The sequence below is a fragment of the Fringilla coelebs genome, assembly GCF_963513975.1.
Source record: "Fringilla coelebs genome assembly, chromosome: 4".
Lineage (NCBI taxonomy): Eukaryota > Metazoa > Chordata > Aves > Passeriformes > Fringillidae > Fringilla > Fringilla coelebs.
This window is the reverse complement of record NC_140032.1, coordinates 35199348-35220888: the sequence shown is the minus strand read 5'-3', so window position 1 is coordinate 35220888 and position 21541 is coordinate 35199348. Positions and strand designations below refer to the sequence as shown.

The window sequence follows — 21541 nt, the reverse complement described above, 5'->3', positions numbered from 1 at the left end:
AATACATGATAGTAATGGTAATTTATTCTATAATTTCTTTGCGGGCCTGCCAGATGACCATAACTCTCTTCTCTGGTACAAAAACAAGTCCAGCAATTTGTTTGGGTCAGCTAGAACTATAATTTTTCTAGAAGTTTTAGAAGACTTCATAAAAGTGTGAGTTTGAGGCAGTCAATGGAAAATATGTACCCAGATTACAGAAGAAAATAAAACAATTCTCACTTATTCCCAGCAATAAGAATGAATGAATGAATGAATGAATGAATGAATGAATGAATGAATGAATGAATGAATGAACACAGCTGTTTCAGTTATAAAATATCCTGAAACATAAATTTCATGTGCTTGGCCACATGATTAAGACAGATGGCAGTCACAATCACTCACCTAAATCAGTGTGCTCTTTTCTCTTCAGGCTGTGACACTGCTTCACCAGATAGCTCACCCTGAAGCGTTGTTTTGAACACGTTTCCATAACCCTGTTAGGTAAGGCTGAAGTAAACATTCATGGATGTAGGAAAGATATACTGATCATTAATTAATTAATTACTGAGAGTACAATGATATCTGCTAAATGGTTCTCCTGTGGACAGGCTGCTAACATCACCAGAACATCATTACAAGTATTGAAATTTGATAACTGTAAATTCCACACAGGGATGGCAGACCTGAAACTGGGACTGCATAAATAAAAGGGCTTTGCCTAGGCTGGTAGTCTCACATACTTGGTTTGAAGATAAAATTTACTCATTCTGTAAGAAAAGAATGCCTAGCTTGTAATTCTGAGGCGTGAGATATGTATGCTGTTAGTTGTTCACTATTAAGTCATAACATTATTGGGAACAGACACTTGTTAAAATGAAAATGTCAAAAGTGGGAAGTTAAAACACCACACTGACAGAAAATTCTTTTAGTCAGAAGTTTTACCAGAAAGTTGCCTTAATGCCTTATTAGGGAACCACTCAGGAATTTGGTCTGTTTTCTGAGCTCTGCTGGTATTCAAGGAATGCTTAACACATGGTAAGGAATGGGAGGAAAGGGTTAAAACCAGAAGATGTGGTGAGGAGGAGGGAATAGTTTTGCTCAAAGTGACCTTGCAGCTGGGATTGCTATAAGTGTCAGTCTGGGGAAAAAAAAAAAGTCCATTTATTATGTCTAGTGTGGTTTATCCTCTGCCTGTTTTAAGTGGAATTCCTGTGAACATAACACACTCTCACAGAGATGCACAAAGCCATCTGTAGCAGTAAGGCAGGCAGAGACCCGCCTGGTGCCCACTAGGAGGAGCCTCTGTCCCTGTGTGTCTCTGCTGCCCTGTGTTCAAGGTTCACAATTAAATAAATCTACTCTACATTGTAGGTGTGGCTTGGAGGTTGCCTTCGTTACTGGTATGTGTTAATTCCCACATTACCTAACCAGCACTGACAGGAACAGACATGGATCAGGATGTGTACCCTTATGGAATCTTCCATCTTCCTAAAGAAGCAGATCTTCCTTCACATGCTATCTTCCTCATCATTCCATTTCTTACTGAGGCTGTTCCACCTAGTATAAATGAATTGTGACTTATTAAAGGAAAATGAGGAGAAAAAGATTCTTTGGCCTCAGTATTTTAGGATAATTAGTCAGGTTACTATTTGAACATGGATTTTCATGTTCCACACATAATAGCACATAATTTCTTCATTAGAAGAAATGCAACAAGCCACAGATGCACAAACTCCCTCAGTGTGGTGGACCAGCAGGTCCATCCAACAAGGCCCTGGGGTTGAGCTTGAGGGCCTGTTATCTAACTAGCAGTGGGAGCTACTGGTTTTATGCAACCTCACTAGCAAAATCACATACAGATGTGGGATATGTACAAAGATAGAAAGCAGCAGCTGCTACAAGGTACTGAGGTCTTCATAAAGCTTAAAATGTTGGACTCTGGTGTCTAAGTCTCTTTCGGAATTTTCCAAGAAAAGGCAACTTTTCCCTTTTTGGAGCACTCTCAATGAATACTGAGACTAAAGGCTTCATTAGTACTGTACTGTCCAGGGATTTTGTTATTTGCTGTAAGAAATACTTTAGATGTGTGAGAAATACTTTAGAGGCACATGAGAGAGAGTCTATTGGAGGACTACATTGCCTGAACTCCCAGTATGCATTTGAAGTTCTTCCCAAATGCCAAACCTGGAAAAATTTTAGGTACAAAGCAGAACGTAATGGTTAAGCTCAACACTGATTGGCATATTATGAATAGCTGCCTGACCAAAGTGCAAAAATTATAATTACAAATGGCAGTTGGAATATTCGTCTGGCATTAGCACTTATGTTTCTTCTAGTGAGGCACTACATTATTGTTATAAAAGTACAACTTTATGCAAGATCAAACTTCTATTCCCAAGTCTGAAAGAGTCTTGATTTTTCAAATTAAGTTACAGGGTTATGGCTCTATTCTTGAGTGTGCCTGCAGATGTTATCATAGCTCCACTGAGCATATTGGTGATTGTCTCTTCCCTAAAACTCTTTGTGATTCAGTAACCGACATCCCCATGACAGAACTCCCCAAGAATCCAATCTCATAGTCTGTCCAAACACAGCGGTGTTAACACAAAGCACATCTCACAGCGACTTTCAATTAAATAGCCAGTCAAGGAGACTGAATTCATAGTACTCACATTTTCATAAAGCATTGTAGTAGCAGCAGCTGTTCTGAAGCTGTAAAGCCTCCTCAGTCAGCAGAAATTCAAATTCACATTTTAACAAAGAGAAGGTGATCTGAAAGTTATATGGGACTCTGTACTTTCCCATCCTGAAAATGGGAAACCTATGGTAGATAATTAGGTATTTACATGACAGAAGAGAGAATAGCCTGTTGATAAAAAAATAAAAGAATAAAAGAATACTAGATGCCCATCTCGATTTTTCGTATCTTTTACAGAATTGTACTGGGGGAAAAAGAGTAGATGGGCCTCTAGCCTGAGGGTTGAATCATGAAACCTGCAGAGAGACAGGCACCTTACTTCAATCTGCAGGAAAATTTAGAAGAGTCTTCTTTTGCCAAACTAAGAATGTGCTGTCACCAGCTGGATAGTCTCCTGTGCTCCTCAGTGCCCTACTGCGCATTCCTGCATTCTACCTTTTGTTAGTGTTAGCAACTGTGTGGCTAAAGTAAAAGAGAACAGCTTGCTTACATTCTGAAAAAGAAAAAAATTACTTTTCCTTAGGTAGACAGCAAGCTGATCCATTTTGTGGAGCTGCACAATTACCAGAACCAACTGCATAACAGAAGAGGGAACACATATTCCAGGATGTGGATAGTATACTGCTCCTTTTGAGCAGCAAAATCTTTCTTCAGCTGAAACCATCCTTGAGAGACAGACAAATATAACCTTGTCTTCAGCCCTTCATTATTAATTGTTATTAACGCTTAATTCTTCATTGTCCAATACAGTTGCTTTTGGTGGATTTAATTAGCACTGCTGTAACTATGATTCCTGGAGATCAAAACAGGAATGATGATGGTATGATATACATACTTAATGCATGCTCCCCCAGCAAGCCCTGCAGCCTTTCCTTGCAGCTTTTAGATGGGAATTTAGAGTCGATGGAATGGGGTGCAGGCAACTGCTATTCTCAGTGCTAAGTGCAGAGAGAGGTCAGAGAGGCTAAACTTTTGGATCTGGAATGAAGGATGCACCAGTCTGCCAGTCCTGGTATAGGAACAGTAACCTTCAGTGAAGAGACACAGCAGGCAGGGAGAAGTAGCACTGCAGAAATCAGTTAAAGGCTGGTAACACCCTTAAGCTCATGCAGCAAAGTGATGTTACCCCTTAAGATCCATTTTTGGGGCTAGCACTTTCACTAAGCACTAACAAGATCTGTCATAACTCTAGCTGAGAAGTGAGATCACAGGACTTTTCATGTTGGCAAATTTGTAAGAATGGGTACAGATGGAATGTCAAAAGTTACAGTTGATTAACACTGAAGCTACTCCAATGTAATTTATTTTCTACCCTATAACATACAAATTAGTCTTCAGTAACAACCAGATTAACAAAACACACTTGACTGCATATGAATTAAACTTGTTTATAATACCTTTACACTCACCCTTTTAAGCTATAATATTTTGTTACATCTATTACTGTAAATCCTCCAGAAAAAAAACCCACACGTCTAAAGAAATGGTTACACAAGGAAAGCAGGAAATTGTCAGTTTTACATTGCTACCCAATGCTCAGGAAAAATGCTGCAGATAAAAATACTAATTTATGGGAAGTTTCAGTTCCTTTGTACTTCTCCATGTATCAGCCTGCCAACACAACCACAAATCTCACAGATGATCCATGATAATTTGTCTTGGAATTTTTCTTGTAATAATGTCTATCCAGGAGCAGCATTAAGCTAGCAGCATAACTGTTTTTGTTTTCAAAAAGCCTGTCACACTGTATTTAATAAATAACCACGTATGCCATCAAGCATCTACTTATGAACAATAAGCATTCATGATCTCGCTAAGTATAATTCTAAACCTGTACTGCTGCAATACTGTACTGCTTCAGTAATTATGCCACCTTTAAAAGGTCATATCATATAGAACTGAATCCTCCCTGCCAAATACTGCATGACAAAATTATACTACAACTCACTTTACATCATGCATGAAATACACTTCAAAAAGAAAATTGAGCAACAGTTGAACCTGGATGGATATAGCCAGAATGTGTCAAGAAAGCTGTTATGACACGTCTGCTGACAGCAAAGAAAGCAAAATTAATATAAAGAAAACATTTAAAAAATGACAAACTACAGATCTGAAGAAAATATAAAGTACCATTAACGACAGAACAGGAAAAACACCACTGGGATTTTTCTGATTATAGGGGAAAAAGCCTTTCTCCAGTTTGGGAGGGTTAGGTCTATAACAATCTTTCTATACTTGTATTGAAAAAATAACAAATTTGGTCTTCCCATCTGCACATAAGAATATTCAAAAAAAACAATGCCTCAGGATTTCTTGCTAAATTGAATTTCTTATTTCTCCAGATCTTTAAATGATAAATGTTTAGAAATTAGAAATATAAAACGCAACACAACTTTCCAACTACATTCAAGTGGCAAAGGCCACTGCTTTCTATGTAATTACACAACAGCAGCAATCAAAAGCATAACATAGCAACAAAGAGAATTAGGGTCAAAATGTATTTTAGAGTCTGGCTGGCAAGTATGCAAAGGGTGAAAATATGAAACTTCCTGTTCATCTAACATATGACAGGTTTTTTTCTATGCAGAGAAACAAAATCACTATTTCTAACCCAAAAAACCCTCCCTAACATTTACAATGCAATTGCTTTTATAAAGCTCTACCTGGAAAAAGTAAAATCAAAACTTCTTGTAAAGCTTTTTCTCTATCTTATTAGAAAAAAGGAAAAAAAAAACTCACTAGTAGCAGGGATTCCCTAAACTGGCACCCTTTGAAGTTGCTGTTGCTTTTATTTCACAGACCACAACCTGTCACTGTAAAGGTATGAGCTAATCACACCGAGACAGCACTGCACCAGCAGCTGTATTACTTATATTGCTTCCAACTGTCAGGAAAAAAAAGAAAATGAAAACACAGTTAAGGTTGTTAAATGCATAAACATAAATGTTTCCTTCTGACTCAGCAGCTTAAACAATAACAATATTAGTCACAAAATCCTGAGAGTCATTCATTTCTGCCCCACGAATATTTCAGTTCTTGCTGTAAATTTAATGGAATCTATGCGGAGGAATGAGTAGACCCTCCAGTGAAAACATCTGTACTTCAGTACTTAATATATAACATACCTGCTGTATATTAGAGCTGGAGTAAATATAACAGTATAACTGATGTTTCTTCATGCACAGACTTTAGATAATAGCACAAAAATCCTGCACACATTCTGTGTTTCAAAACAAGAATAAACAGCACTGTTAATGAGTTACAACAGTCACGTGATAAACTAAACTCAACAAATGCTGATAGATTCACTTCAGTTTATATAGCATTGTAGATTCCATCTAAAAATCAATCTTGAATTCTCTAAAACTCTGAATTATTCCTGACTGAGGCAGCTACAAATGAAAGAACATGTTTCAGTGGTAACCTACAAATGGTGAAATCACAGGGAAGCTTTCTTCAGTAAGTGCACACGAAACATTGCCAGGGTACACACAGATTGCTTTATTAAGGAACAATTTGATGCCATGCAAAAACAGAGCACAGTACACTTTTAGTCAGACCATTGAGCAAAGATTCTTTTTCTGTCTTTAGAAACAGATAAAAGAAGCTAATGAACTTTAAAAAGCTCCACAGCTTTACAGACAGATGCATTCAATTGAACCACGACATCACAAATCCTCATATTCTGTGTTGTAAAAGTTGCACAGTAAAAACTGAAATCAAAAACAGTAAAATACTTTTTTGCAACAGATTGTCATAGTTTTTCCTTACTTTTGACAGGAGATCTTTTCTAAAAAAATTTGTGTGTTGGCTAAGCATAACAGAACATCATTAACAACCTTTAAAGAAATATTTTAAGATAAAATATCATGCCTGTTATTTTTCTAATTCTGAATTCTGTCCATAACATCAGAATGGCACATTCTTAATATTAAGAGTTAATATACTGTGTAATTAATGATATATCAAAATAATTTACACAAACTAACCCTTTCATTTTTAACTAATGCATCATCACAAAGGAACCCGTATTATCAAACGTGTTAGTGCCTATGTCTCATGCAGACAAGTAATTTTCATAGAATAATAGAATCATAAAGGTTGGAAAAGATTTCCAGGATCACCAAGTCCAACCTTTCATCAAACATCACCATGCCAACAAAACCATATTACAAAGTGCTATGTCCAGTCCTTTGTGGAACACTTCCAGAGACAGTGACTCCACCATCCCTGGACAGCCCATTCCTATGCTTGACTACCCTTCCAGCGGAGAAACTCCTCCTGATATCTAACCTGAACTTCCCTTGGCACAGCTTGAGGCCATTTCCTCTTGTCCTGTCACTGGCAGTCTGGATAAAAAGGCTGCCTCCCACCTTGCTACACCCTCCTTTCAGGCAGTTGTAGAGAGCAAGAAAGTCCCCCCTAAGCCTCCTTTTCTCCAGGCTAAACAACCCCACTCCCTCAGCCGCTCCTAGGATTTACTCTCTAGACCCTTCAACAGCTCCACTGCCCTCCTCTGGACTCACTCCAGCCCCTCAATGTCCCTTGTGTCATGAGGGGCCCAGAACTGGACACAGGACTCAAAGCCTGGTTTGACCAGTGCTGAGCAGAAGGACAATCCCTGCCCTGGTCCCACTATCCACACTGTTGATGATACAGCCAGGATGCCATTGCCTTCTTGGCCACCTGGACACAGCTGGCTCATGTTCAGCTGCTGTCAGCCAGCACAGATTAGCAAAGTAGGAAGTTAACACTGTAACAGTGACTTCAAGATACAATGTTATAGGGCACTTATAACCTTTACTGGCATAGACTAGCTAGTACAGAGTGATATAAGCACTCTAGAAAGCAAGCTAAGGATGTTCCCAAACCTCTTTGAGAAATGAATCCTGGAGGATTCAGCTGCAGCAATTTGAGACATTACTGCTCTGCTCCCAGCACTGAACCTTCTATGTTCATAACCCATGATGTAATCTTCAAAGGAGCAATCACTAGGATTTTATTAATCTATTTGCACTTGACTACCTGAGTTATCTGAAGATAGAGCAGCCATGGAAGAAGGATTGTAGGTAGCACGGGTAGAAAACTCATCTTAATCCATTACAGGTGTATTCAGTAGGAACTTCTCTGAGAAAAGCTTTCTGTGGCCTGCAGTGAATACTGCTATAACATGCTCTGAGCATCCAGTGACAGAAGTGAGTAAATCACTTTGTTGAGGAAGTTCAATAGCAAGCCATTAAACATAGCCATTCTAGTATGAATGGTTTATTTTCAGCTTTTAAAGATACCACCTTGAAACATAATTCAACAATTAATCTAAGGCACAGTACACAAGCATCTAAACAGCTTTATTAATACATTAATGTGTGCTTTTATTACCCAATGATTTTATTTAAGTAGAGAGAATAATTAAAGTGACAAGACACATTCTTTTTATTCGGTCTCCTCTTTTGCCATTTCCTAGCTCAAGTTTAGCAAAGATTCAATCAAATCAGCAAACCACCAATTTAAGAGAATGATCAAACAGATTTTCAAATACCTATGGAATAATCCTCATGATGCTGAAGTTCTGTTAAAATGAATCCTGGTGTCACTAGACACAGAAAGTGACAGAAGCCAAAGCTATAGGTAACTGTCACACTCTAGGCATTCAACTGCTCCTCTGCAGATGTTAATGTGCTGTAGGACATTAGGGTGTAGGGTGAGTGCACAGCATGCTACTGACAAGGAAATCACTGTGATTATGGTTCATAACTTAACTTCCACTACAAAAAATGGGCGACAGGATGATTTCTAGTTGTTTTCACATCCAGTCAGTCAACCAAAATTCCTTGAAGGTTTGTACTACCAGGGATACTTGCATGTACTCTCTATTCAAATGTATTCTCAGCTGTTGTGGAACAAGTTAGAATGGTCCATAAGGACTTCTCTGTTCATTAAAGCTTTGAAATAGTCTCCACTACTCCTCAAGCCCCTTTCCTTGTGTGTCAGCATTTTCATGCAATTCTCCTTTCAAGAGAAAACCTCAACTAAATCTTAGAAAGAGAAATATTCTCAACGTAAGTTTTATGTGTAGAGTCATAGCTTTACTTCCAGCTCGTTATTCCAGATGTCTGACAAATATATTTTTAAATGGCAAGGCAAAACGCCTGTTCAATGGTTACTAGAAGTGATGAATCACTCCTGGCTACTCAGTTCTTAGGAAAAAAAGCAGACCATAGTAGCCATTAAATGCTAGAAACAACCATTTTTAAGAAGTAATAACTGGTGGAACTTAGCACTTTCCTCTTCTAAGTTGAGATGCTAACAGGACAAAATGAATTAAATGCAGTCTACTACTTGCTCAGTTGGTCGACTTAGCAAAGGGTTTGAAACCATGAAGTGAAACTGAGTGAATCCTGGAATTTTATTACATGCAGCACCTAGGAAAAAAAAAAAAAACAAGATTCTAATTTACTACATTAGGGATTAGTCTCTCTGTCATTGTATTTTATCATCTAAAGATCCAGTTACTAATTCTACTACAGTGGTATAATTATTCTTTTACAATCTGTTTAACCCAAGACATCCTGAAAGTATTTAATTTTTAAGTTAGAATACAGTACTGCTGGCTGTTGTAATGCAATTAATGCCCTTATAGTACAATTCAAAACAGTAACACAAGTCAGGAAAATCTCTCTCTCTTTCAATCCTGATTAATTTAATGAGTTCCTTCAACACTAATCTCTTAAACACAGAACTACAGGAAGTAGCAGATCAAAGAATAAGCAAAGCAGTCTAACTAAATAACCCACATTGATTAGCAAATTGTACTTCCTACTGATCTAAGAGTTCACTAATGAGACACCTGGCACAATGACTACTCTTAGATCACTTTGAAGCTATGCTTAACATTCATATTCTCTCTCCCTTACCCCGTATCTAGGGAAGGCAAAGCAGACTTTTTTTTAAGACCTTCAAATTAATCATATAGAGTCCAGGAAAACAAATGAAGGCTGCAAATATTTTTGGGTTTTGCTAAGACTTCCATAAATTTTGTGAAAGTCTAAGACATCGAAATGCAAAATTAAATTATCTCCAGTCTGCACTAGGACACAGCTGCCCTGCTAACCAGCATTCCATACTGTGAATGGCCACTACTGCTGCAGTCTTCAAAGAATAATTAAAGAGTTCTTAAAAATCTATTTTCAGTTCTGTACATTTGTGACCTAGTTAGGGTCAAGCACCTTTGCAAAACAAAATACATACCATAACTTCCAGTTGTATTGGCACAAATGATAGCACCAAAGAACTTTGGAGCGTACTTCTGGATTCTGGAAATAACTTTCTGACAGGCTACTGTTGGGTCTGTTCCCATTCTCATATATTCCACAGCTTGATAACTAAAAAAAACCCAACCCCATACCCAGAAAATTAGCCATATTTAGGTTACATAATTTAAAATACCACAGAAGAGACCCTGATTTCTTTGAATAATGGAAACACGTGATAATTTTTTAGGCCAACTTCTTATTGGCAATTATTACTCAAATTGTACACAAAAAGCAATTAAAAACAAGACTAAAAGAGACTACAAGATGACATCTATACCATGTATCATTCTATGGCAGGCCAAACCAAGACAGAACTCTGATCATTTGCAGTAGAAGAGGCTAAGCAAAAGATCAGTTAAAGAACTGCAAGGAGCAGTGGCTTAGAAGACTTAGTGGCTTCTACTTTTCATCAAATGATTTGGTTTAACATGAGAAGTAATTGCTAATTTTCAGAAAAGCTAATGTCAAGATAATTTTCTGAGGAAAACTCAATATTACATCACTGATAAATTACTGAGTTCAGTAAGCATTTAAAAAATCTTTGAGAAAAAATTTAAGTTTCTGAAAACATCAAAATTGACAGATTTTCTTTATGAATATGAAGGTATCATTTTTTGATCAGGACTTTGAGCCACTTTCAAACTTTGCAAAGTGATTTAAAAAACCCCCTTACTCTAAGTGTAATCAAAATTAATTTCCTTTATATTGAAACAAATTGCTTGAGATGCACCAGTTGCATTTCCAACATGCCCTGAGATAAAAAATTACTTATGTGGCCATTTTCTTTCAGAACCTGAAGAATAAATGATAACTTATGACACAACAAGCAAACAACATTTTATCACCTTGATGAATGATGCCTATACCAAGGCAAACTCATTACACTAAGACATCTACAGATTGCATTAATTACAGATGTTATCAAAATACCACAGAAAAGAAAAACTCTTGCATTTCGAGACTCCCTATTATCTTTGATTTATTCTAACAATCAAATAGGTTCAAGTTATCTAAAGATAACTATCTGAATATAAAGCTGTATTTCACTCTTGACTAATCAAAAACTCAAGAAGAAGTTACCACCTCAATGAAGGCATATGGAAAGTATTAACGATTTTGCCCTTTATTTAACACTTCCTTCACTTCCGGGAGGTTAATTCTTGTCCTTGTTTTCATGTGGGAATATCCAAATATCATGGAATTAGTAAAAATCTTTATCTATAAGGAACCAGTAATTAGCACCCATTTTGGTGATTAACCCACTGGTGCCAACATCAAATGCTTTAAGCATTACAGATAAACACTTTAGGCTGCTTAAGTGTGATCTAAGCTTTTACTGACTAACCTTATAGTGGAGATCAACTCCACTACTCATCTTGGTATCTTGTATGACAAGATAGATAATTCATGAAGATGTCAACTGCCTTGTATTTCAAAGACTGATTCAGAACAGCTTGAAATTCACTGACAACATCTGTAAATATTCAACAACTAGCAGGCTTTGTTGGCTGCCAGAGTTTCAGAAAAGTTGCCTGAGCAATATGAAGGCAACTTCTATATTATCCTTCAAGCATCAGTGCCCATTATGTTCAGCATGGACTTCCAAAATTGATTCCTACTGAGACCAACCCATGAGGATGCTCACAAAGAGAGCCACTTCCTACACAGTTTATGCAACCACTGTGACAACACTAAAACACCTCTTTCACTTTCAAATTAGACGCAATTAAAAAGGATTGCTGCAGTGATATCTCCTAAGTGAGCTGAGACCCACAGCTCATCCTTTCTACAATTTATGATATTTTCCCACACAACAAAATGCTTTGGAGAAGAAAGCTAATGGGTTCTGCTAAAAAGCATACAGGCTGGAAATATTCTCATTACCCACTGCCTGTATGCTCACAGCTTGGCAGTATTAAGGGATCTGTCATCAAGATATTTAAGTCTCTTTTAAAACAGATCATAAGGGTAACTTGGTTTTGCTATTATTCTTTCCCCTTCCATTCCTTCCTTTACTCCACTTCAGCAGCCACTAAGTCAGACCGTATTTTTAATAAATTTCTTCATTTGCTGAGTCCACATTTTGCTGCAGAAATCTAGCAAAGTCTGCCCTAAGGACAAACCTGGGTAAGAAACGCATCATGATGTCACCATCCCCAGTGGCTGCAGCTCCTCCGGCTGTACTATCTGCGTAGGATCCCGCTCCAGCTATCGGAGAATCTCCCACACGGCTGTAGTGAACAATGGAAAATAAAAACCAAACTTTGTCAGCCTTACTGCCTGCAGCTGACTTAGCATTAAACCCACAGGAGAGCAGAAGAGGTAAAGAGGTCAATTCACTGCAGTCAGAAGTCTTGTCTTAAAACTACCTGTAAAAATGATCTGTGATAACCTGACTGACCCGAGGCTTAATCCACCACCAATGCATAACTGTCTGTTATTATACTGACTATAGTTAAGCCAGTGAGTTTTAGCCTGTGGGCAACAGTAAGCAGCTGGGGACATTAATATGTTCAGTAACTTGTTGCTAAATCCTGAAGTTGTCTGACTTGGTTGACAGACAATAATCCTAACTGTGTAGAAAAAGTATCTCAAAGATATAACACAAGCCTGAGGCTCTGATTTTATGTACATTTCTTAGCTGTGCGCCTCTCCAAAATGCTTATTTGTCCCTGGTGCCTTGCCTTACAAGTTGTCTCACAACTGTGCCAGTTGTTTGTGTCTCTATAAGGCGAATTAACCAAGCTGAAAAACAAGCATTCCCTCAAATGCAACATGTACTCTTGCAACTGACTCAGTTTCTCAATATTAGGATTTATGGCAAGTGCACAAAAAAAAGCAAAGCCATTTTGTGATCTACAGGTTAATGTTTAAGCCCCAGTGACAAGTTAAACATAAGAAACAAGGTGGGGGAAAAAAGCTTTTTTGTAAAATCAGAGATACTAACCCTGGAAGTTTGTGGATTGCACCATTAGTAGATGTCCCAGAAGCAACGGTTCCACTCACACCAATTACAACCATACCTAAGATTTTCAACAGGGACAAAGCATATTCAGGAACACTACTACCATATTTATTTAGTTGGTACTAACAACTTGTTGTTAATTCTTAGTATGGTAAAAACCATCAGACAAAAAGTTATTGCTAAACTTAGAAAAATCCAAACTAAACCAAAAAGTGCAAGTTTCAAGACTATGAAGTATAAAGATACGAAAGACATGAACCTGTAACTGCTCTAGTCCTTTGTCTGATCTGCTCATTAATCAACCTATGGTCTTAGCAATTAACAATCCTCAATCAGTAAACTCTCAGAAGTTTTTGGGACTATTACTGCTAACTTGTTTTAATGCTATTTTCTGTAGAAGTTTACTGATTTAGAAAAAAGCCAGAAAAGAAGAAAAATGAAAGCAAACCTTATTTTATAAGCTCAAGGAGTGTGAAAAACACTGCTTTTAGTTGGCAACAGGACTAAGGGTATACTAATTTCTTCCACCACAGCAAGACCTTTTAAGTTGGTCTGACAATGCACCATAATCAAGACAGACATAATTATTTTAAATTTAGTTTCCTAAGCATCCAGAGCTGCCCAAGCAATTATGCCAAGCTATCTATGGGGAAAGCAGCAGAACAATGAACAAGTGTTAATGGTAAAAAATGAAGCAAGTGTCGGTGCAGCCAATGAACTTGAAAAAACAAAAACAAATTCTACTTTTAGGCACTCCATCCTAACACATAAGTAACAGAATCCTGAAACCCCTATAAACAGAAAATAATTCCTATATTAAATACTCCTCTTTAAATAAGTATGATTTAATCGTTAGAGGACTGAAGAAAAAGAAGATCAGCATCAGAGTTACCAAAAGTTGTTACCAATAGTATCGTGGTTATGAATACTTCTTTGTGAGCTGGTCTGTTCTTTTTCATAAGTTACTTCTTCACGCCGTTTATATGGTCCACAGGATTTTGAAGAGTCTGGCACCACATTCTGTAATTAGTTTGTGATTTGCATGAATAATGTAACATATTCAATACAGATAAATTCAAAAATACTCCAGTTAATACCTATAATCTACCATAAAGGCATTAGATGCGCAGTACTTAAAACACAGAGATGTACTGAGATCCCAAAAGTTGTTTTGCTTCATAAATAAACACTGATTTCTGGTATTATACTGTAAAAAGATTTTCCTGGAAAAGTTATGTTGCTCAAATTAAGAACTCTCTTTTGCTCAACTGACTGGTCAAAAAACCCCAAACCAGTGTACAAACATGAAGAATTCTGTAACACACAAAGCAAAAAAAAGCCCCATTCACACAACAAGCCAAGCTCACCACAACAGGCAAGTTTAGTGGACATCTGCACTAACCTGATATATACATAGGTCTGCATAATGCCTCTAAACTATTTAAAGACCTTAATTACTACTATAAGATTTTCTTCCAGAAATTTATACATGCATCAAAAAATACATGCACTGCTTTGTTTATTTTGCTAAGTCCTGTCCCAATAAAGAACTAATTAACTCCCACACCAAAAAACTACTGCAGCAAGGTCAAAAACAGCAGGATCTAAGAAATAAAAACTTGACACATACAATCCCAAGTCTAGCAAGTGCTTAGTAATACCAAGTTTGATCTGTCTAATGAACAAAACTTATTTTTTCTTCACATGTAAAGCGTAACTAATATATGCTGAAAGGAAGAGGCACTACTGACTTTCTAGATCCCCCCCTTCACTGCTATCACTGTACTGTACCTTCCAGTAGTTTGGCTGACAGCTTTGATTAAGCCACTCTGCATACAGTGAAAGGGATTTCTGGGTAGTTAAATCTTCATATGGAAACCCCATTCTTACAGCAAACAGGGAGGCTTGAAAAGCAAGAATAAAATAAAAAAGAAACATTAATTTATTCACAGTTTTATGGGTTTTATGATAATGTATTAATGTTTTGTGTTTTTAGAAATCAAGAAATTTGACATCGTTTTTGGAGATGAGTAATACATCTTCATGGAGCAATATCAGCCATTAGAGTGACGTACAGCTGCAGTAGCCAACTCTGTGGCTAAGAAGTTTTCCCAGTGAAAGAGAAACAAATTCAACTCTGTTAATCAACTGGACACAATTAAGAGTGTGAAGCAAGAATGGCCTAGGTGTCACAGAAATAAATAAGTCATACAAATATGTGTTTTCCCTAAAAAGCAAGTTTTTATCAAATATAAATAACATAACACTATGTTTACCATTAAAACTGATACCTGAAGGAAGCAATCCACCAGCTTACATCACATTTCACTTTGTCCTTGCAGCTTTAGAAGCGACTGCTTCCTTGTTTTGAAAATTAATACAGTATGTGGCAAGAGAGCAAAAGAAATACCAAGACAAGCAATGAAAGAATGCTACACTTCTAAGAATGACTTATCATTAGGCAAAGAGAAAAGAAAAAAGATCAGCTCTCTTGTCATCTTTTAGCCGTAGGTACCTTTATTATTACCCAGTAACAGATACTGTTGCTAGGTGCAGATGCTTGAATTTGTATTATCAATCCTTGATAATAATGTCACTATAATACACAGCTGAACAAACTTATCCTGTCCAAGAATTAAGAGAAGCCTTCAATTATTTCTGGACTGCTTTTCTATGTTTTTCTTAAAAACTGACACAAGTACCAGCACTCAGAGGAAAAGAAAACTGACAGCTTCAATTAAATAAATACTTTCCCACTTACTGAACATACAGGCAGAATTTGGGGTTTTTTGTTGTTGTTTTGGGTTTTTTTGGGTTTTTTTTTTTTTTGTTTTTGTGGGTTTTTCGGAAGATAAAATTTTGCTTGCACATGTTTGTCAAGAATTATTTCATAGTTTTTGAAACATTGTTTCTATTCCAGGAAGCAGAGTTCCTAATTTTGCATCTTGAATAAAAAATGCCTGCAGAGATTATATGCATTTATATGGAAAGATTTTACTGTTCTAGCTATCTTTTCTGTAATACAAGTATTTCTATTTAGAAATACAAGTATTTCTACTTTGTTCTCTCATATGCCAGTTTGAAGGTTCATATGGATTTTTTTAAAATTCATCTTCATCTGGTGAAGACAACCAGAGTTTCTCTTATCCAAGTTCTGATTTCCAAAAAAAATACATTTCTTCAAAAGAAATAGTCTTTCTCAATTTCTCCACTGTTTTCACTAAGTCATTAACATTAAATACCATCTCCAGTTTTTACTCAGATGAATCTTGAGCTTTCACATCTTTCTTTTACCATTACTGCTAGGTGTCTTCTTCTGAGCAAGCTATCATTGACAGTAAGTGTTCAGCATAATAAACTTCTCCACATCCTCCATTAGGCAAAGAGCTATCTTCTTAGGTTGGAAGACATATCTAAAACCAGAACTTTAATCCTTCTGTTTCTTCATTTTCCTTATCCTTTCTGATCATTCTCCTGATTAAAATTTAAAATACTATGGAAACTAGCAATGAGGGGCAAATGAGTATTAGGAGTATTTCTCCCTCCACTATTTAACACCTGACCAATTTCTTTTTCTGCACTACAGGTGAAATTTCTCTTAGAAAAGACACTCATCATCATGTCAATTGCCTTAAATCAAATAGAATCTACTGGTTTCTCTGTTCAGACCTTCAGTCAAATTGTATCCTCACCTCCCAAAATTGTTCCATTTTACTCTATCAAAAAATTGCTCATGCACTTACTTTTGCACATGCTAATTACTTCAAGAGTATTTTATCTTTTCTTATCAATTTCAAAGCAATTGAATCACCATTAATGCTCAGATGTCATTTTCCATACTTATCTGCATATTTCTTTCTGAGCAGGTACAGGCTCAGAGCAGGCTTCTTAAAAGCCAAGAAACCTGTTCACCACTCACAGACCTCTGGGGAATGAACAGCTCTTTTTGAAACTGCAACAGCAGCCTGTATTTAAAAAGTTCAACTAATCCTCCAATTTGCTATTGCTCTTTTGTTGTGCCTGGGAGTACAGCCTCTAATGAGTTCTCACTACTACTTATAAACTATGAAATACACTAATCACACTCAATATATACCAAAATATTAGAATTTATAATATACACTCCAGTGTCTGTTAATTCTGCCATTCCTTAGAAAAAGTTACTGGTTTTAAATCCAACATTTACATCTAAGAGTTTTTATAGTGCCTTTTAATAAATCACTTTGGTAATTTGGATATCAGTGACATTAGCCTGGGGATTACAAGTCAATATTTGCAGTTAAGCTGATGGAAAAACACCATACAACTATTTTTTCTGTCTAAAAATAAGTCTATTTCATGCTCACAGAACGAAAGAATAAACACTTTTTAACTACTTGAGTAGATTGATTTGATTTTCAAGGAATTCTTCCACCTGTATTACCAAGATGAAAACATGGCAATTTTATTATGAAGTGTTTTAAAATGAGGGTTTGACTTGGAAACAGTTAAAGGAATAATTACCTGACTCTCCCACTAGTAATGTATGCTTAGTGTATTCAATGACCTTTCGTGCTACACCAATTGCATTTTTCACATGCCTGAGATCCGCAACAGCCCCAACTTCCATAGTGTTGCTGGAAACAAGGAATATTTGAAACTTATTGTAAGTACAAGAATAATTGCACATTTTTTACTAGACAAAATCTGTTCTCATCTAAATCAAAAAGCTTGCTCCTTTACTATAATGCTTTAATTCTATGCCACAGACAGATGTCACTGCATTACTAGGGAAAGACTTCCTACATACATTGTTTCCTCTCACAGACATGGAGATGTTGCTCAAGAAACAGTACTTCCATTCACAGCAATATTTTCAGTAGAGTAACTATTTTGTTACATAAACTCATAACATGAATCACACATTTGCAATTGCTTTTAAATCACGACAGCTTTAAACAGCAAATAAATTATTGAAGACAATTGCTCCAAAAGTGCAATATTTATGGACTGAATGTAAAGGGAAAGCTAACAATGCTACAAACCATCTGTTTCAACTGCTATACCTAGAACTGGATTAATGCACTACAAGTGAAGAGTCATTTCCCACTCTTCTAACAATCACGTATGTTTTTTTCCCTTGTTCCACAAATTAGCTTGTCCCATAATCAGCCCCAAAGCACCAAGATCCTGTAACTACCCTTAAGTGAGCTATAAATGGCAGGCGTAAGAAACAAGTTAGTGGAAGTTGGCTTTCACTGGGTGTTGTATGAATTGGCATTTTAATTATATTTTTGATTAAATATTATGCTGTCAATATTGATACAGTGGTATGTGCTGTGGAGTGGCTGATGTTGTTGCAGTGGTCTAGTTGAGAGGTTGGTTTTGTGTGTTGTGGTGTGGGTTTGTGGGTTCACATTGAACGGACAGTTACTGGCCTAACCTTTGAAACACGACCTTAAAAGGAGCAGAACTCATCCAGTGATGGCCCTGAGGACCAGTGACAAAACTGCGTGGAGAGTCACATGGGGTGAGACTATGTAAAATCAAAATAAATAAGCAGCAAGCTGTTGGAACACCGGGGTATAAAACGTGGAGCTGCCATTTTGTGGATGAGCCTCTGGTGTTCGGCCACACTTCCAGCGCTGTCCCTTTTGCCTTGCAAACTCTTTTATTCTTCTCAATAAAACTCTTATAATGCATTCCCACTTGGGGTCTGAGTCATCAGTAACAGCAGGGATCATTCTCTTCTCCGTACAGTTTCCTTACCCATCCATAATCATTGCATCCAGAGTTGTTTCTCCACTTTCATCTGGGCTTCCCCCGTACCCCACGCTCCCGTCGCACTGATCGATCTCACACTGACCACAGCCTCTCTCGACCGCATCCAGCTCTGAACCTCCCGACTCTAACACTCTCCAAGCTGTAATCAACACAAATAATTCCATGTCACTAGGGAAGAGCGTTTCCACTGCTGCTTGAAGACAGACATGATGCAGGTGCACTACATAAGTGGATAAAAACCAGTAAACTATAAATTACAGATTATGAAGTCAACATATAAATATAAATATTGCCAAAAGAATTGGTTATATTTTCTAAATTCACTATTCACTTTTCTAAATATTCTTTTCCTTGGGTATCTGATTAGTATTTCTGACTGAGAAAGAGAGCTTTTTTTTTGACTGAGGTATTATTTATTAACCATTATCACAAGTTCTCTATATCAAATACACTTTTTTGTCCAGAACCAATCATTACTTTATCACCACTTGTTTAAAGCCTTCTGGAAGAAGAAAGAGGGAGGAAAAAAATATCTTCCAACACAAAAAAAAGAAAAAGAAAGGCCAAAAAAAAAAAAAGCTGCCCTCAAAAGCTTTGTATGAGAATATTAAAGTGTCCAACTGCAGAATAAAAAGGTATAAATCTACACCAGTCACTGCATAAGCAAAAAAGCAAAGTGAAAATTATATATAAGAAATTAAGTCTCCACATTCTCCTGTTCAACCCTTGGTGTTCCATTCTTCAGGATCCAGATCATGGTGCAGCTTTGTAAGACATTGCAATGTGTCAAGTGACATGACTTGGATACACTGAGCCTGAAGGCATTGCAGACAAATTTCACAAGGATGGACCTCAGGCAAGATCTTCTAAGCTGCTTGAGCTTGCTGCCACTGACAATCACAGTCCTGCTTACTCCAATTTGTGCTGGCTCTGGCACTCCATCACCTGACAGACCCGGCTCAGGGGAGGCAGCATATGCCAAGAAGCCTAATCATCACAGGTGCTTCACAACTACTACATGAAGTTGCCTGCACCAGGAAAAAAATATGACTTAATACCATGCATCCAACTCCACATATGCTTGCCTCTATTACAAACTTCGGTGTGAGGAGTATTGTCTGATTCCTATTACCTTTATTGCTGTGAGGAGCCTTAGCACAGGCTTTCAGAAGTTGCAAAGCCAAGGGCCTTGCAATTTTCATGACTGTATTTCACTTCTGACCATTACAAGGCTTTACTGGTAACTCGTTTCACAAACAAGCATTCTGCGGTAAGGGGTTACTTACAACTTGTCTGTAATAAAATAATCTGTAAGTCTTTAAAAATTACTATTCACAGCTAATGCATGTTGCCATAGGAAAGCCTGCTTTGTCAATAACACATCACAAAACAACAGAGCTTCAAAGAAATAATAGAACTACCTAATTCTTTAGAGTTATCTCAAAAAAAAACCCCAAACCACAAAACTTCTAAATAACACTGCATAAGAGTGCAAACCCCACATTATTAACAAAAGCATGTCTTTGATCTAGCTTTTCCGCAGTTCCTAACTCCCCTCTTTAGTTTTTGTGGGTTTTGGTCGGTATTTTTAGCGTTATTTCCCATGGTGCAAAGTGAAACCACTCGCTTGCAGGCTCCCGGCGGCAGAGCCGGACGGGCACGCCGCGGCGCTGGGCCCTTCCATATGAAGGGTAACCCTTTCCCAGCCGGCCGAGGCACCTCCCGCCGCCTCCCCGCCGGCAGCGGGGCGGCCCCCGAGCCGTGACGGGGCAGCGCGGCCCGCAGAGCCCGGGCTCTGCAGCCAGCGCCGCTTGGCAGCCGGGTCACAGCCCGCTCCTCCTGGCCGTGCTTCAGCCCGGTCTCCCCTCAGAGACTCGTTCTTCCTTAACCAGCACCGACACCCAGGTCCGCCCGGCGGCCCCTCAGCAGAAGGCGCTCCCGAAAGGCACGGAGCGGCGCGGCACAGCACCGCCCCACCCGCCCCGCTGCAGCCCGGGGCCCCGCCGGGACACCTGTCTCTGCGGCCGTCCTAAACGCCCAGGTGTTGATGACTACAGGCAGAGCGGCAGCTGAGGCGGCGCCCGCCGGCGTCAGCACAGCGAGGAAGAGGAGCGCGAATGTCACTCCGTGCCAGCCCCCGCCGCGTCCCGCCGCCATCGCCGCCCGACCCGGCCCCGCTCCGCTGCCTCCAAGCAGGCGGCGCAGGCGCGCACGGCCCGGCCCGGCGCTGACCGCGGCCCCGCGTCGGGCCCTGCAGTCACGGAAACGGTGTTGTGGCAAGGAAGAGCTAAACACTCAGCAAAAGCCGAGGCCCACGCCCGCAAATACAGTTTGTATTTCGCAGAATCATAAAGTGGTTTGGGTGGGAAGGGACCTTAAAGATCATGTAGTTCCAACCCCCCTTCCATAGGCAAGGGCACCATCCAGTAGACCGAACTGTTCAGAGACCCATCCAATCTGGTCTTGAACTTCCAGGACCAAGGAATGCATAGCTTCCCTGAGTAGCCTGTTCCAGTCCCTCACCACCCTCACAGTAATGAATTCTTTCCTAATATGTAATCTAAGCCTACTTTGTTTCAATTTGAGCCCATTCCTCTTGTCTTGTCACTACCTGCGCTTCTAAATAGTCTTTCCAGTAAGTTCCCTACAGGTACTGGAAAGCTGCAATTAGGTCACCCTGAAGCCTTCCCAGGAAGAACAACTCCAGTAATCTCAGCTTTTCCTCTTTGGAGAGGTGCTCCATCCTTCTGGTTAACCTGCTGGGGCCTTGCTCCAACAGGTTGACCTCCTTCCAGCGTTGGGGTCCCGGAGAGC

General features: G+C 38.5%; 1 protein-coding gene across 1 annotated transcript; it reads right to left on the bottom strand.

Annotated features, from left to right (window-relative positions):
* Positions 1 to 6167: 6167 nt before the first annotated feature.
* Positions 6168 to 20894, bottom strand: AGA (aspartylglucosaminidase). The gene is made up of 9 exons (XM_084203785.1): positions 20740 to 20894; positions 18713 to 18866; positions 17468 to 17580; positions 14756 to 14868; positions 13870 to 13984; positions 12947 to 13022; positions 12123 to 12230; positions 9935 to 10068; positions 6168 to 9108 (listed from the first exon to the last, which is right to left on the bottom strand). Exons 1-9 carry the CDS (start codon positions 20882 to 20884, stop codon positions 9008 to 9010), a joined length of 1059 nt encoding a protein of 352 aa, XP_084059911.1. The 5' UTR covers positions 20885 to 20894; the 3' UTR covers positions 6168 to 9007.
* Positions 20895 to 21541: the final 647 nt, after the last annotated feature.